Here is a 15,679-nt window from a genome sequence, read left to right as displayed (position 1 = left end):
ATAAGACTGAGCCAGATATTTCATCTCCGCTGCTACTCAAGGTCTGTTTCAGTGATTCTGGGGCATATGCAAAAATCCAGGATAGGGCTCCAGAATCACTACTCCACCACGCCTACCACTTGCCACCAGGGTCCAAGTAAGGAGGGTCCTTCCTTGTCACCATATGAGACAAGCGGGGGCCACTGGTGCCTCCAGATAGGCCACTGCAACTGAGCCGGGTGCCCCCTCCATCAGGGTGGCAGGACCATGGGCGGAGCACACACACACACATACACACCCGTGTGGGGCCCAGGGCAGCTACCTCTGTTCCCCATTGGTTAAGATTGCTCCCCCAGCTGCTACTAATTTATTATATGATTTGAGCAATTCTTGTTATTCCCAATCCCTCTGCCTCTTCCCCTTGGAAAGCCTGGCAGAAACAAGCATTCACCTTTAAAGAGCATTAAATTAATTTGTTATGTTAGAAGTGTTAAAAAGTTGTATTTTTTTCCAACAGACAATTCAGTTCAACATACTAAAAGTTCTAACATAACGCACCTTTCTTTGCTTTCTGTATCATCTTCGTTCTTCAAATACATAGAGAAATCAATCACACCAACCTGTTTTTTTTAAAAAGAAAGGTGTAATCTTCACTCTGCCAACATTATTGGAAATTTAAATAGCAAAGTTCCCTGACCTGGATAGCCCAGGCCAACCTGATCTCATCAGATTTCAGAAGCTAAGCAGGGTCAACCTTGGTTAAGAATTGGATGGGAGACCTCGAGCAAAGACCAGGGTTCCAGAGGCAGACAATGGCAAGCCACCTCTGTTAGTCTCTTGCCTTGAAAACCCCACCAGAGATTGTCATAAGTCAGCTATGACTTAACGGCACTCTCCAGAGGAGTTAGCTGTGTTAGTCTGTAGTAGCAAAACCAAAAAGAGTCCAGTAGCACCTTTAAGACTAACCAATTTTATTGTAGCATAAGCTTTTGAGAATCACGTCAGATGCACTCTTCACCACCAGCAATCAGTGGAATGAGAAATGATAAATCAAGAATAATAATTGTATTATTCATAATGTAATGCAGTGTGTGTGTGTGTGTGTGTGTGTGTGTGTGTGAGAGAGAGAGAGAGAGAGAGAGAGAGAGAGAGAGAGAGAGAAGTGCTGTCAAGTCATAGCTGACTTATGGCAACCCCTGCTGGGATTTTCAAGGCAAGAGGCTAACAGAGGTGGTTTCTCAATGTATAGGTGACTGTAACAATTTCTCCTATTCAAAAAGTTCAAACAACCATCTTTAGATTATGATGCTGATCCAGAGATGTACACATGGGATTTGGTGAGTACAGTGAAACATAGTCTGATTTTCCCAAATCAGAAATCTCCCAAGTTGTCCCATGAGACTTTTAAAATGCCCCCAATTACATAAAAGAGTCAGTGTAGTCAGACTAGGGCCTGAAAGAACCAGGTTTGAGTTCCCACTGTGACATGGAAGCTCCCTGGGTAAATAGGAATACCTCACGTACCCACAAGCCTAACTTTGAGGACATAACAGAGGACAGAATGATATAAACTACTCCGGGTCCCCACTGGGGAGAAAGGCAAGGAATAAATGAAATTAGCAAATAATAATGAGGTTTTCTGGATCAGAGAGCAAGTATCTTATTTTGAGACATCCTTCATTTTAATCACATTCCAATATCACTACAGACTTGAGTTTTCTACATGCACAAAAGGGCAATTCAAACGTGTTTTCTCCATGGAGGAGTACCTATGAAAAACATACATCAGAATACAAAATTCCTGTAGATTTTGCCAGAAATATCCTTGAGCTGGAGCAAGCAGGATATAGGATCTTTCCAAACACTGTTTGTGTGTGCAATAAATGAGCAGCTTTTTCTCATCTACGTTCAAAGTTGTTGCATCTGAGGATATATAGTATTTTCCCAGCACTCAAACCCTGCCAATTTTGCTTGTGTCCTTTTGAAAGCGGAAGCTATTTTCCAAAACTGACTGGGAAAACTAAGCTTCAGTTTGCCCCTCACAGACATTGGAAGCCATATTCAAATGTGCCCTTTATGGCAGGAAGCATTACTAAAATGTAGCTCTTCTCTCCAGCAGTTAAACACAGACTTTTTTTAAAAAAAAAAGAAGTGGGGGGGAGCATGCACAGTAACTAATACAGCTGTACCTTCTACAGGACACCCTACCCCCAAACCCCCCCCCCCTGTGCTGTGATGACCAAACACTGAGCGCCGCTTTCATTCTCAGAAAACACATATAGGATAATCCTCCAAAGGGTGTATCACTTTGCAGGGTCCTGAGAATAGGCCAGCTGTTTCCTGATGAAGGAATTGTTTCATGTGCCCTCCCCACCAGCGCTGTTCTGTAGAAGCAAAAATGTTATGAATCAGCAGTTACAACATATTTTCATTGCGCTTCAAAGGAAACAAATCTGTTTTGTTTAGGGAAGAGCAAACCTTTATGCAGACTGAATCCAATAAAGAAGTTATGCTTGTATTTTAACATTTTGAATGCTCCCATCTGCCACCCAGGCCTCATTTTCTAGCTACGCACTATTACATATACACAAAATGAAGGAGAAAATCTTAAGGCAAGATACTCAGTTATAGCTTTGTATTCACTCACTTGTGAATCCAAGTCTTCTCCTTTCACACAGAGGTTGGCATCTATTACGTTCAAGCCAACAAGTAACCCAACAATAACGACGCCTTCTTCTTCCATCATCAGGGCATGATAGTCATAAAATTCACTGACAAAAATACATTGCTTCTTTAAAAAATAGCTTTATACCATAACACACATTTTAATACACTTTAAACATTTTTAAAAATAAAATAAATGCCCCTCAACCCATCCTCTAATTGACTTCACTACTGATATCTGAAGAGATCCTAGAAACCTGTCACACCCAGGGCTTTTTTTCAGCTGGAACACAGTAGAACGGAGTTCTGGCACCTCTTGAAAATGGTCACATGGCCGGTGGCCCCACCCCTGATCTCCAGACAGAGGGAAATTTAGATTGCCCTCTGCGCCGCAGCGGCATGGAGGGCAATCTAAACTCCCCTCTGTCTGGAGATCAGGGGAGCGGCCACCGGCCATGTGATCATTTTCACCAAGGGCAATTTACACTTTAAAAAACTCCCCCCTTGTTCCAGCTGACCCAAAGTGACGTCATTGCTGTGGTCCTGAGTTCCACCACTGAGTTCCACCGCCTCTTTCCCCAGAAAAAAAGCCCTGGTCACACCACAATGGATTTCAGAATATAGCAACTTCAAAAAAATTGAAATTACTCGCATGAAATACAAAGTTTTTTTCTTTAAGCAAAAAATGGTGCAAAACCAACCGAAGTTAAGAATACTTAAGTCTCCTTATATCAACAGAGTTACAGTGCAATCCTAAGTGAAGTTACATCCATTTGCACATTGGCTTCAATGGACTTAGAAGGGTGTAACTCTGCATGAGTCTGGAACTCACATGGCTATGGAGAAATGTCAGAAGATGTCTGGGCCTAATGTTTAAAAATATCATAATGAGGAGTGGTTAATCAGAAGGTAGCACTTGGCTCCGTACAAATGCCACTCCCATTCACACAGTCTTTGCACTTCTGCCACACTTACAGTTTGGTACAACCCAATCCCTCATCCATCACTGAATGCAGAAACAAAAGTTCTAAGTTCTTCAAAAAGCTGTACAAGTTTGTATTTTGTGAGCTGTCATCTTGTTTATGCTACGGGCTTGGTGTATTATCAGTAACTCGGCTTAAGTAACAAAAGCAACTGACATGTTCAGATCTTTATTGATATTAGCAAGACAATTTTTGGTTTAATCAAAATGGGTGAAGGTATCGCTCAGCTTCAGCTGGATTTGAGTTACAGTTCATTTACTAAGTATACCAAAATAGAATGCAAGTATACAAATACGGTTGCAGCTACAAAAGTGATCTTAATTTTCCTCAAAGATTTCTAGACTGGCCCATACCTGAGAAGGTCTCTCCGAATGATGAGACATCGTAGATAGTCCGCCATCTTTTTTTGCATCAGTGCCAATCGTAACCAAGCTCGAGCACGTCCCAATGGAGTCCTGATAAAAGAAATGATAAGCTCAGACAATAGTTAAATGTAAATCTCAGTTCCTCCTTCTGTAAACAGATGAGCATATCTGTTCATGCAAGAGAGGAAAGCAATTTCTGCATTTCCCCCTTCCCACTTGAAGACTCCCCTGTCACATCTAGGGTTGCCAGCCTCCTTTACCTTGAAAGTGGGGGACAGGCAGTCACTATGCTGGCAGAAACCCCGGATCCAGTTTCCTTGCACACTCCAGAGGCCCCAATGACATCATTTCCAGTTGAAAACTAGAAGCTATGAGGTCTCAGGGGGACCAAAAACATAGCATTTTTGTTATGGTGAGGCCAATTTGGCCCTTCTGACCCCCCGTAGCTTCTGGTTTTCAACAAGAAATTATGTCATCCAGGCCTCCAAAGCATGTATGTGTGCCATTTCGCTGTGTGCTCCAGTGGCTTTTGGCCTGCTTCCCCCCTCCTTTCCTTCTTGCCAACCAAGTGAACAGGCTGGAGGTGGAAGGTGGGATAGGGGATCCCCAGCCCCCACCAGAGGGCTGGTATCCCTAGTCACATCTCATAGCATTCCCAAGGATCCCAAGGGCTGTAAAAAGAAGGGGAATGTGCAAAAGCAGGAAGGCGCAAGGGGAACTTGCTTCACATTTTTAGATCCAACCTATCATTCTAATGGCAGTCAACAACTCAATGTCAGAAAACCCAGAGATTTTCATCCTGGACTCACTCTGAATTCCTGGACATTTTAATTATTTCTTTGATATTCTTTTATGTGGGCTCCTATATCTACTGCAATTCATTCAGCTATCCAAATGCAAGCAGCCTAATCCCCTCTGCTGGCTCAGAGGCTGCCCACTCCTCTCTTCTCTTCTGGAACCAGCCAACCTTTTCCTTGAGACCTTCAGAAGCCCTGAACACAATTGCCCTGTTCCTTCGCTTGAGTACCTTCTCAATTCCCGCTCCTCTGCATTTCCCTCAATAAATTCTAAACCTGGCTTTGGTCAAAAGATCTGGTCATTTTGTGGTTACTAGTAGCCTATTAGAGACTCTTTAAGCTTGCTTGCCCACTATCCAGATAGAAGATCCTTAAACCACACGTTCTACTCTTCCCCCTCCCCGCCACAACTGGCAAATGTGTCAGTTTTCCAAGCTAGCTAGGCTGTGGAAGAGGGTTCCTCCTGACATTGAGCCAAATTGGTTGTGGTTCTGGGTGAGTGACCCAGCCCAAGTTAGCGAGTCCACATTTATCTAAGGATACACATGAAGGGGAGTACACGTGGTAACAGATCCCTTTGGTAGGTATCATAATTGGGTCATTTTAAAGAAAAAGAGCTGGAGGAACTCATTAGCATAACTCACCAGCACAACTCATTAGCATATGCCACGCCTCTTGCCATCACCGGAAGTGTGTCATTAGTATAACTGATTTGCATATGCCACACCCCCTGACATCACCTATTCTGGCTGTTTTGGACCCAATTCTGGTCATTCAGGGCCAAAATTGGGCCCAAAATGGCAAAAAGGGGCTGAAAATGGCTGAAAAGGGGCCCCAAACGGTCAGGATTGGGCCGCGCTGATGAGCAGGAGAGTGATCCACCACCCGTCAGAGGCCCAATCCAGGCTGTTTCAGCCCCAATCCAGACCGAAACGGGCCCAAAATGGCAGAGAGTCAGGTGGGTGGGGCACCTGACATGTGACCTCTTTGGAGAACTGCCGGAACTGCGTTCCTTTGCGTTCCCCCTCGAAATGAGCCCTGATCATAATATAAGTAAGGAAAGTAGAGATGTGGAGAGCAGGCAAGGCATTTAAATAGTGTTTCGTTTGCTCCTACCTGGTGGAACGCTCTGTCTACCGAGACCAGGGCCCGGCAGGATCTACTATCTTTCTGCCGGGCCTGTAAGACAGAGTTGTTCCGCCAGGCTTATGGCTGGGGCTCCGCTGGCTGGAGGATACAACATCAACCCCCCCACTCCCTGTGAGAGCTGCCCACCACTGTTCTTAAGCTGCTGCTATATTCAGTTGTACTGTTGTATTATTTGTTATTGATTGTATTGCCGCCATCAGGAAAAAGAGTGCTGCTATTTTTTATGATATTTTTGTATGATGCTTTTAAATATTTTAATATGGAATGTTTTAAATGTTCTTAATGTTGTTATCCGTCCTGAGCCTGCTCGCGGGGAGGGCGGAACACAAATATATTAAAAAAAAAAAGATCTTTATTAGCAACACAACTTACTTGAGACCAGGTAGGTCTCTCACGCTGGCAGCAATCTCCTCAGCTTCTGGGTACAGCTTCTCTATAAGCTCCAAAGGGCCCCAGATGGTTTTATTGTAACTCAGAAAAGATTTTCTTACTAGAAGGAGAAACATAACTATTATGATTTTTCAAATTTACTCTCTCAGAATCATTAATACAGGCAGCTGCTATCCAGACAATTGGGTGAGACCCTGCAGAGCCACTGCCAGTCTGAGTAGAGAATAGTGACCTAGACAGACTAAAAGGGTCTTACTCAGTAGTATAAGGCAGCTTCATGTGTTCATGCCATATGATGGCAAAATAAAGATACATCACAGCTGGCCAGGATCCCTCTTATTCCAGGTACATCAACAGAAGGGAGATACAGCGAGGACATATGAACCAATGGCTACATTTAGGCATTACATTATTTGTTTGGGATGTGAATGAGTCTGAACTTCTTGTATTTGTACCCCCTATCTTCCAGATACATATTGCCCCAAGACTGAAAACTTTAATCTGGGCACTTTATCAAACTAGGATTTGTATCTTGCCTATTAACTGGGATTCTAAAGAGAATTAAACTGTGGTTTGTTTGTGTTGTCTGAATGCAGCCAATGTCATGTTTCAAGGTGATGTCAAGAGCAGGACACCAAGGAAACAGAAAACTCCTGTAAAAGTAACAGATTTTTCAACTTCCCCTAGAAATATTAATGAACCCAAGTCCAGAAGAAGGAAGTTTGCCGTTTAGACTGATTGGGGTTCAGAATCTTGAAAGTGTAGATCAATGAAGACAATCACAAGCTGGTGGTTGGCTAGTACACAGAAATCTATATTATGCCTGTTGACTAAGATACTTGCTAAGTTTGTCTCCCTGAGCCAAACACAATGACAAATCTAATATGGCATTCTCATATTACAGAGCAAAATACAATACTAAGATGTGCTCTGACAAGATTAACATAAAATAAAAACATACACATTTACCTTTAAGGCCATGTTTCAGGCAATGCTCCATAACAACAAAGAACTGTTGCAAAGGTGGATAATCAGAATCAAGAGTTCGTCCAAAGCTCAGAGCAGATTCGATGAGTCCCTTGATACTCAATTTAGCCATATTCAATAAATTTGCTCGTTCCACTGCTGTTGGATCTTTCACAGCTTAAAAAGAGACATACGTACGGAAAAATCAATTCTATGAAAAAATCAAAACAAGCACTACAAAACCACCACATTATAAAATACTTTACCATGGATATTTATCCAGGAATATAAGGAAACATTTGCTGGTCTTGACCAAAAATGCTGCTGCAGGCCAGAACAAGAGCTAGGCTAGTCTCTCAGCTAAACAGTGAGACATGCCAAACAAGAAGTCCACAGACTAGAGTTGCCAGGTCCCTTTCAGCTACCCCACCAGGAGGGCAGGGGAGCAGAGGGGACGAGAGTATTTATCCTACCTCTGCCACATGTGTGTGCTCCTGTGCAAGGTGAAATGACCCAATAATGATGAAAGTGACATCATCACACCAGGGGCATGAATTAACACAGTTTGTATATGTTTTAAGAAAATACATGAATATATAGATAACTTTGTTTAGTGTTTGAAGTAATAAGCCAGGTATGTGAGCTCCATCAGATATTACAGATAGCTATTGTTGGAACATGATTTTTACAACCTATAAATACGGGAAGCTGAACTGATCAGGAGTGTAAGATGCTTCTTGCCTGTAACCTACTTATTTTTGGTAAGAAGTTATTATTGAACTCAAATAATTGTTCTCCTTTAATGATCTATGTGAAATCGATAAAGCGTGTTATATTCTTTTCAGTGAATCTATGTTCAAAGTGTAAATAATTCTGTTTTACTAGCCAGATAAAATGGAGGCAAGTAATTACTAGTATATCATACTCCAAATGAACCCAAAACATTGAGGTATACTTACCAGGAGATGACACCTAGGGCTTCTTAAGTGCACCTCTATATATGAATCAGGCCTGACCAGAGCCATCCAGAACAATGGAGTGTGTATCTGTACAGAGCTACTCTTCAGAAACAGAAAATACTTGCAATCTTGCAGCACTGACAGGTGTTCCTTCTCTACATCAGTATTCAAATTATTTTAGTGCTTGATATCCAGGACTAGTTGGCATTCTTCCAGGTGGATATGTACCTGGAAGTCTCTGTATGGCTGCCTAGACCAAAAGCTCATAGTCTTTCTCCATAAGGACCCCCCCCCAATATATTTTCGCTTTGTATTAAGTGATTTGTTATATCCTCTTTATCAAGCAGTTATTAATATTATCCACAAAATTCTCAAGGTATGGTTGCCTTAACAATCCATGAAATAATATCATTCTGAAACTGTCTCCCTAGGTGGACTAATGTTTTCCTTGCATTTTTAAAGCACTGCAGTGTATTGAACTACTGCATCCAATGAACTAACCACAATTACTCTGCAAGCCAATATTTGTGGAGGTAAAGCTTTCCACAACGGTTTTTTACTTTCCATTTGTCAGCATCAAATTACCTGAGCTATTTTACTACTCTTTACTTTTGCAATATCACTCTATGGTGCTTCATATGTCAGTCTTAAATATTTTGATTCATTCTGTGATTGCTACAATATTCTATCATCCTACTGATAATTATTTTACATGATCAAGGTCTTCAAGTCCTGGTACAGATCATTTTGGCACTTCTGGGAAGCTTTTGCATTCAGATCCAGATAGACCATATGGACCTCGGAAAATCTTGCTACTCTACCAAGGCAGATCGGACCTTTGGACATGCCCAAAGAGAAAGGAGCTTTCAGGAAGCACTCTTAATAAATGTACGAGAAGTTACTGTAGTAAGGAAGTACAGTTTTTAAAGAGTGCTCTTTAAATACTTCCTAATGCTTATTTGTTGATTGGGATATTTTTTCCTCACATGTCTGAGCAAGTTCCAGTAAATGGTATGGGACTTGTCCAGGATCACAATAAATCAGGAGGCCCAGTGTATCCACAGCATTAGGGTTGCCAGGTTAGAAAATTCCTGGAGATTTTAGGGGTGGGGCCTAGAGAAGGCAGGGTTAGGGAAGATGAGGGGCTTCAGAATGGTATAATGCCATAGAGTCCACCCTTCAAAGCAGCCATTTTCTCCAGGGGAACTGATCTCTGTCACCTGGAGATCAGTTGCAATTCCAGGAGATCTCCAGCTACCACCTGGAGGCTGGCAACCCTACACAGCATGTCCGAAGCATCTGATGAAATGAGCTCTGACTCACAGAAACTAACACTGGGATGAGTTTTCTTAGTCTTTACATGTCACTGGACTTCTGTTTTATTTTGCTGCTAGAGACCAACATGACTGCAAAACTAGAATTGTATAGGATCAGGCAACATATGTACTACTGATGGGATTCTTGCGATAACCGTCTATAAATGGAATGATCTATAGGTTGGATTCTGTGATCCACAGACACAAGGAACATTGATCTTTCCCACATTCCTTCCTCCAGCAGTCCTTTCTGACCCTAGGAAAGTTTATTCCTGTGTAGCCATGTAGGTTGGGAGGCTGCAATGGGGAGCTGGAAAGGACTGGTGGCAGAGATGGATGCAGGAAAAATCTGCAACAGACATTGGTTTTTGCCAACGGACTGCAGGATCCAACCCAGCAAGTGACAGATCAAATCCCTTGTCCCTTACTTGCTCAAGTGAGCAATTTTATAGGTATGAGAGTTGGATGCAAGCTTCAAGCTCATGCAGAATTCTTCCACAGACAACTTTGCAAAAGCTACTCATACGGATCATATGGGATGTATACCAATGCTAACTTGCTAGCTTTACATGGTTAAATGTTTACAGAAGGCAAACTCATCCTAGGAAACAATATATTATACAATAAAATTTCAATGGCATTACTTATTATGTTACAATTTTTACCAAACTGAATTGGCCAGGCTAGACTCCCTATATGCATGCCACCCAGCTCAACCTTAATAATTCTGCTACCCTCACAGAAGGAGAAACACTGAGCAATTGTTTATTGACCAGTTCCTATCTAAAATGCTGGATGAATGCTTTCAAGGAATACAGAATTCTTCTGGCTTAGGTGTTTAGAACGCACCCCACCCCTCAACAAACCAATTAATCAAGATGTGAGCAGATTAGGTTGCTGTTTACCTAGCTTAGAATGCTGCGTTTCAGAACAAAACAATGAAGTTAAGAGTCACGTTATCTGAATTACAAACAATAAAGTCTTGTTGAAATTAGAAATACCAGTAGTTATCAAAAGACAGCCCATTTTTTTCTTGACAGGAATAGGCCAATGAATGGGTTTGAAATGAATGGGGAACTTGAAAATGCTTTGCAAGCTTCCCCTATCTTTGTTGCCTTTTTCTAATCAAGTTCTTCATAATGGAATATGCATGACTTTGGTTATAACAGGCAGTGCCATGTCCTGCGAAATTATTATATTAGTGCCGTCATAAACATTTGCCCCAAACTTTTAAATTGCTACTTCCCTGGTTTCCTGTGGCAAGTTTAAAAAAAAATCACTTCTGGGCAGTGATTCGGGGGTGGGGGGATGTTTGATGCTATTTTTTTTCCATGGAAAAATTTCCACCCCACATATGTAAATGTTTAGCCATAGTGGCTAGGGCTGTGTGGCAAATCAACTATGTTAGCTGGCCTAAACGTGGGATATGAACAAAGGACAAACCCTAGTGCTTCTACATGGCATATCTGCCTTCATTTGTCAACATGATTTAAATTATTAAATAATTACAAATTTTAAATAATTACAAAATTTTCAAAGAGATGGAAGGTATTGATCATGGGAGGTTTCAGTTACCCTGATATCTGCTGGAAATCAAAGTCTGCTAAAACCATAAGGTCTAATAAATTCCTGACAACTTCATCTTCCAGAAAGTAGAGATGGAAACAAGGAGATCTGCTATTTTTGGCTTGATTCTCACCAACAGGGAAGAACTGGTTGATGAGGTGAAAGCAGTGGCCACCCTGGGTAGTAGTGACCATGCAATTTTGGAGTTTAAGATCTTGAGTAAGGGAAAATCTGAACATAGTCAGATGAATAGGTTGGTTTTTAGAACAGCTAACTTTAACAAGCTCAAAGTCATGCTGGGAGAATCCCATGGTTAGAAAAACTCAGGGAGAAAGGAGTTCAAGATAGGTGTGAGTTTCTTAAAAGCAAGATATCAAAAGCACAATCACAAACTATTCCATTGAGAAAGAAAAATGGGAGGTACCTAAAGAAGCCCAGGTGGCTTCATAAACAGTTTTCTAAAGATCTGAATATAAAAAAGACACATTTAAGATATGGAAGGAGGGCAGTATAACTAAAGATTAATATATAAACAACTTGCCAGTGTTTGTAGAGAGGGAGGGTTAGAAAGGCTAAAAGCTCAGTATGAGCTTAGGCTAGTGAGAGATGCTAAACACAGTAGTTGTGAATTTCCTGCATTGTACAGGCAGTTGGATTCGATGACTCAGGAGGTCCCTTCCAACCCTATGATTCTATTATTGGAGGTGGGCAAATGTTCAAGAAGACGAAAAAGGAGGAGCCAGGTAACTATCGACTCATCAGCTTGACATCCATACCTGGAAAAGTCCTGGAACAAATCATCAGTCAGTCCTTGAGCATTTAGAAAAGACAGCTATATTTACTAAGAGCCAGCATAGGTTACTCAAGAACAAATTATGTTAGACTAACCTTATCTCCTTTTTTGAGAGAGTTACTACATTGGTAGATCAGGGGAATGCTGTGGACATAGTTTATCTTGATTTCAGTAAGGCTTTTGATAAGGTTCCACATGATATTCTGGTTGATAATTTGGTAACATGTGGTTTAGATTCTATTACTGTTAGATGGATTTGTACCCAAACAGTGCTTGTAAATGGTTCCTTGTCTTCTTGGAGAGTAATGACAAGAGGAGTGCCTCAGGGATCTGTCCTGGGCCCTGTATTGTTCAACGTCTTTATAAATGACTTGGAGGAAGGAACAGAGGGGGTGCTCATTAAATCTGCAGATGGTACTAAATTGGGAGGGTTGCAAACACAGTAGAAGACAGAAGCTAGATTCAAGGTGACCTTGACAGGCTGGAAAATTTGGCAGAAACTGACACAATGAATTTCAACTGAGATAACGTAAAGTTCTGCATTTAGGTAGGAAAAATTAAAGGCACACTTATAGGATGGGGGGGACTTGTCTTGTGAAAAGGTTCTAGGGGTCTTAGTAGATCATTCCCTGAACATGAGTCAGCAATGTGATGCTGTTGCTAAAAAGGCAAATGAGATTTTAGGCTGTATCAATGTAAGTATAGTGTCCAGATCATGTGAGGTGATGGTATTGCTTTACTCTGCTCTGGTTAGACCTCATTTGGAGGACTGTGTTCAGTTTTGGGCACCACAGTTTAAGAACGATGTTGACATGCTGGAATGTGTTCAAAGAGGGCAACGAAGACGGTGAGGAAAGGTTGAAGGAGCTGAGTATGTTTAGGCTGGAGAAGGGGCGAGTGAGAGGTAATATGATAGCCATCTTCAAGTATTTGAAGGGCTGTCACATAGAGGATGGAGCAGAGTTGTTTTCTGTTGCACCTGTGGATTGGACCGAGTTAAAATTAGAGCTTTCAGCTAAACATTAGGAAGAACTTCCTGACAAGAGTGGTTCCTCAGTGGAACAGGCTTCCTCAGGAGGTGGTGGGCTCTCCTTCCTTGGATGTATTTAAGAAGAAGCTAGATGGTCATCAGACAGCTATGATGATTCTCTGTCTTAATATGAATATACACAGATCAAGAGAGGGAGTGCATGAAGGGATGAACCAGTGCTTGGCTCTCATGGCCCTTTCTTATATGCTCATGGTTACGCTGATCGCCATTTTGGGGTCAAGAAGGAATCTTCCTCCAGGCCAGATTGGCCAAGGATCCTGGAGTTTTTTTGCCCTCCTCTGGGCATAGAGCAGGGGTCACTGAGGGAGGTGGGGGGATCATTGTGAATTTCCTGCATTGTGCATGGGGCTGGACTAAATGACCCTTGAGGTACCTTCCAGCTCTATTTTTCTGTTTTATTTATTTACATTTGAATTGGAAAATTTTCCAATTCCAGTTTTCCCAGAAAACCCAAATCACTGCCTTCAAGGGATCAGGCTATGAAATATTTTAAAACTCATTACTCCCTCCTTCTTCTATTATACTGCAAATAATCAAGGAAGGTAAGTGTAAACAGGCAAAATAGGGGAATGTACTGTAGTAACTTTGGTGGAATTGTTTGCAAAATTAATTGGTGCAACAATCATACTATTCTTAAGCATTTCTTTGCTGACAAAGCAAATGTCAGAACTGAACCAAAAACATGTGTGTGATTTTAACAACTGCCACAGAAATTCCCAGTGAGCGTTGTGTCAGTTACATAAGCAACATATTTCAGACATGGGCGTGTTAACCCCAATTTGAAAATGTAGCAAGATGGTCTAGTGAAAACTAGAATTTCTGCAGAATTCAGTGCACACAATTCTTCCTGACAATCTCCAAAACCATCTCTGTTTTCTGTACATTTTTCAACCCTGTTTTAATAATACAAGAGACAGCTTCTCCAAACAGAATTTTCATTGATAGTAATAGCAGGTTTTACAAGCATGGTTTTATACTACCATTATGTATGATTTTTAAAAAGGCTAGTTCATGGTCTATATAACGAAAACAATTTCTCTTGTAACCTATAAATCTACTTTAGCATTTGAACCCAATCTGAGCAATATAACTTCATGACCACAACTAAAACCATAAATGTAACAAAATTCTACACTGGTAGCTGTGTTAGTCTGCTTCAACAAAACAACAAAGAATCTTGCAGATTTTAAAGACAAACATTATTCTATAATGTTTTATGAATCAATGCACACTTCATGCATATGATAAAGTGCAGTCAGACTCATAAAAACTTTTGGGACAATAACAGTGAAATTCTAAGCAGAGTTACTCCAGTCTACACCCATCAAAATCAATGGGCTTAGACTGGACTAACTCTGCTTGGGATTTCACGGTAAATGTGTTAATCTTTAACATTAGTCTTTTAAGACTTTGTTCCTTTCTAAGAGTACATATAGCCTCTGACGTGAAGAACCTTCCTCTCCCATCCGAAAGCTAAAGGGGCAGCTGCTCTTCAGACACATTATATTATAAATCACAAGCACACACTCAACACACAAACCTTTCCAACATGAAGCCATGACACAGTAATTTCTTTCCAACACCCTATGTACTGCTTAGCATAGGGAGTTTGTGTGAGATTCTTTGCCTTTTGACAGAATCAAACATAACAATCTTAGTCTCCTAGGTTTTCTTGCTTTAGCCAGCGGGCAGTCATTCATTCAAACCAATTCATCCCCCGAGTTTCAAAATTCAGGGCCATTAAAAACTGCTGGAATAACAGGCCATTCCAAGAACTACCTTGGATGACTGAAGCAGAAATACTGCGCGCGACCAGTTTGAAGCCATCCCATTGCTAAACCCAGACTTCATAATACACAAATCCAGCCGCGGAGGGAGAGGGGCTTCCCAAGTCCCAATCCACAGGCCTAAGGAAAGGGGGGAGAGAAGGAAAACGGCAGTTGCTCGTGGCGCCTTCAGCAACCGAGGGTTCCACCGCGCCCCACACGCCCTGAGGCGCAGAGCGCCGAGGGCTGCTCAGACCTGTCTGTACCCTCGGCGGCCTTCACCTGTGCTGACAGACCCCCCACGAGGGAAGAAGCGAGCAAAGGCGACGCTGCCTCGAATCCACGGCAGCTCCGAACACGGATGGACTGGCCGAGCCCTCCTCAGCTGCCCTCTGCCCTCCCCTCGCCACCCCTCCTCGGCGGCCCTGCTCTTACCCATGGCCAGCGAGGAGCAGCAGCTGCCGGAGCAGCTCAGCGAGGATCCAGCCTTTGCTCCTTTCCCGGCCCTTCGCCAGCCCCCCTCATCCTCCTTCTCCATCTCCGCCTCTTCCCACACAGCCTCGTCCGCTGCGCCCCTGGCGGCAGGAGGACCAGAGAGGCTTTTCGCCGGATTCGCAGCAAGAGGGAAAGCAGATGCTGCCCACGACGGGGGCTTTTCTGTTTTCCTAAACTCCCATCAGTTCTTCCCCTCTCTTCCGTACAAAAGTGGCCAGAGAGAGGAGGGGGGCGGGGAAAACGTGAAGAAAAAATGTAAGATCAAATTGACCGTTAAGTACTGTGAGGGGGACACAGCACAGTCCAGAGGCCAAGCTGGAGCAAAAGCCCAGTGCTGAAAAGTTCCAGCTGGTCTCGATTGCTAGACAAGGGTTCTGGGGCTTCTTAAGAACTGTGTCTCTTTGTGAGAATAACATTTGTAAAAATTATGGAATGATAGA

The 15,679-nt window shown here is 42.3% G+C and overlaps 1 protein-coding gene across 2 annotated transcripts in view; it reads right to left on the bottom strand.

Annotated features, from left to right (window-relative positions):
• RUFY2 (RUN and FYVE domain containing 2) overlaps positions 1-15,282 on the bottom strand; it is a 47,756-nt gene extending 32,474 nt beyond the window's left edge. Inside the window, exons 1-6 of one of the 2 annotated variants that reach the window (XM_054982376.1) lie at positions 15,180-15,282; positions 7,297-7,470; positions 6,310-6,427; positions 3,980-4,081; positions 2,627-2,750; positions 538-599 (exon numbers count right to left, since the gene is read on the bottom strand). In XM_054982376.1, the coding sequence (XP_054838351.1) occupies positions 538-599; positions 2,627-2,750; positions 3,980-4,081; positions 6,310-6,427; positions 7,297-7,470; positions 15,180-15,282 (683 nt within the window). The remainder of the gene's footprint in view (positions 1-537; positions 600-2,626; positions 2,751-3,979; positions 4,082-6,309; positions 6,428-7,296; positions 7,471-15,179) is intronic. The other variant, XM_054982377.1, reaches the window with a different exon arrangement.
• Positions 15,283-15,679: the final 397 nt, after the last annotated feature.

Source organism: Eublepharis macularius, chromosome 6, assembly GCF_028583425.1.
Source record: "Eublepharis macularius isolate TG4126 chromosome 6, MPM_Emac_v1.0, whole genome shotgun sequence".
NCBI classification, from domain to species: domain Eukaryota; kingdom Metazoa; phylum Chordata; class Lepidosauria; order Squamata; family Eublepharidae; genus Eublepharis; species Eublepharis macularius.
This window is presented reverse-complemented; position numbering and strand designations above follow the sequence as displayed.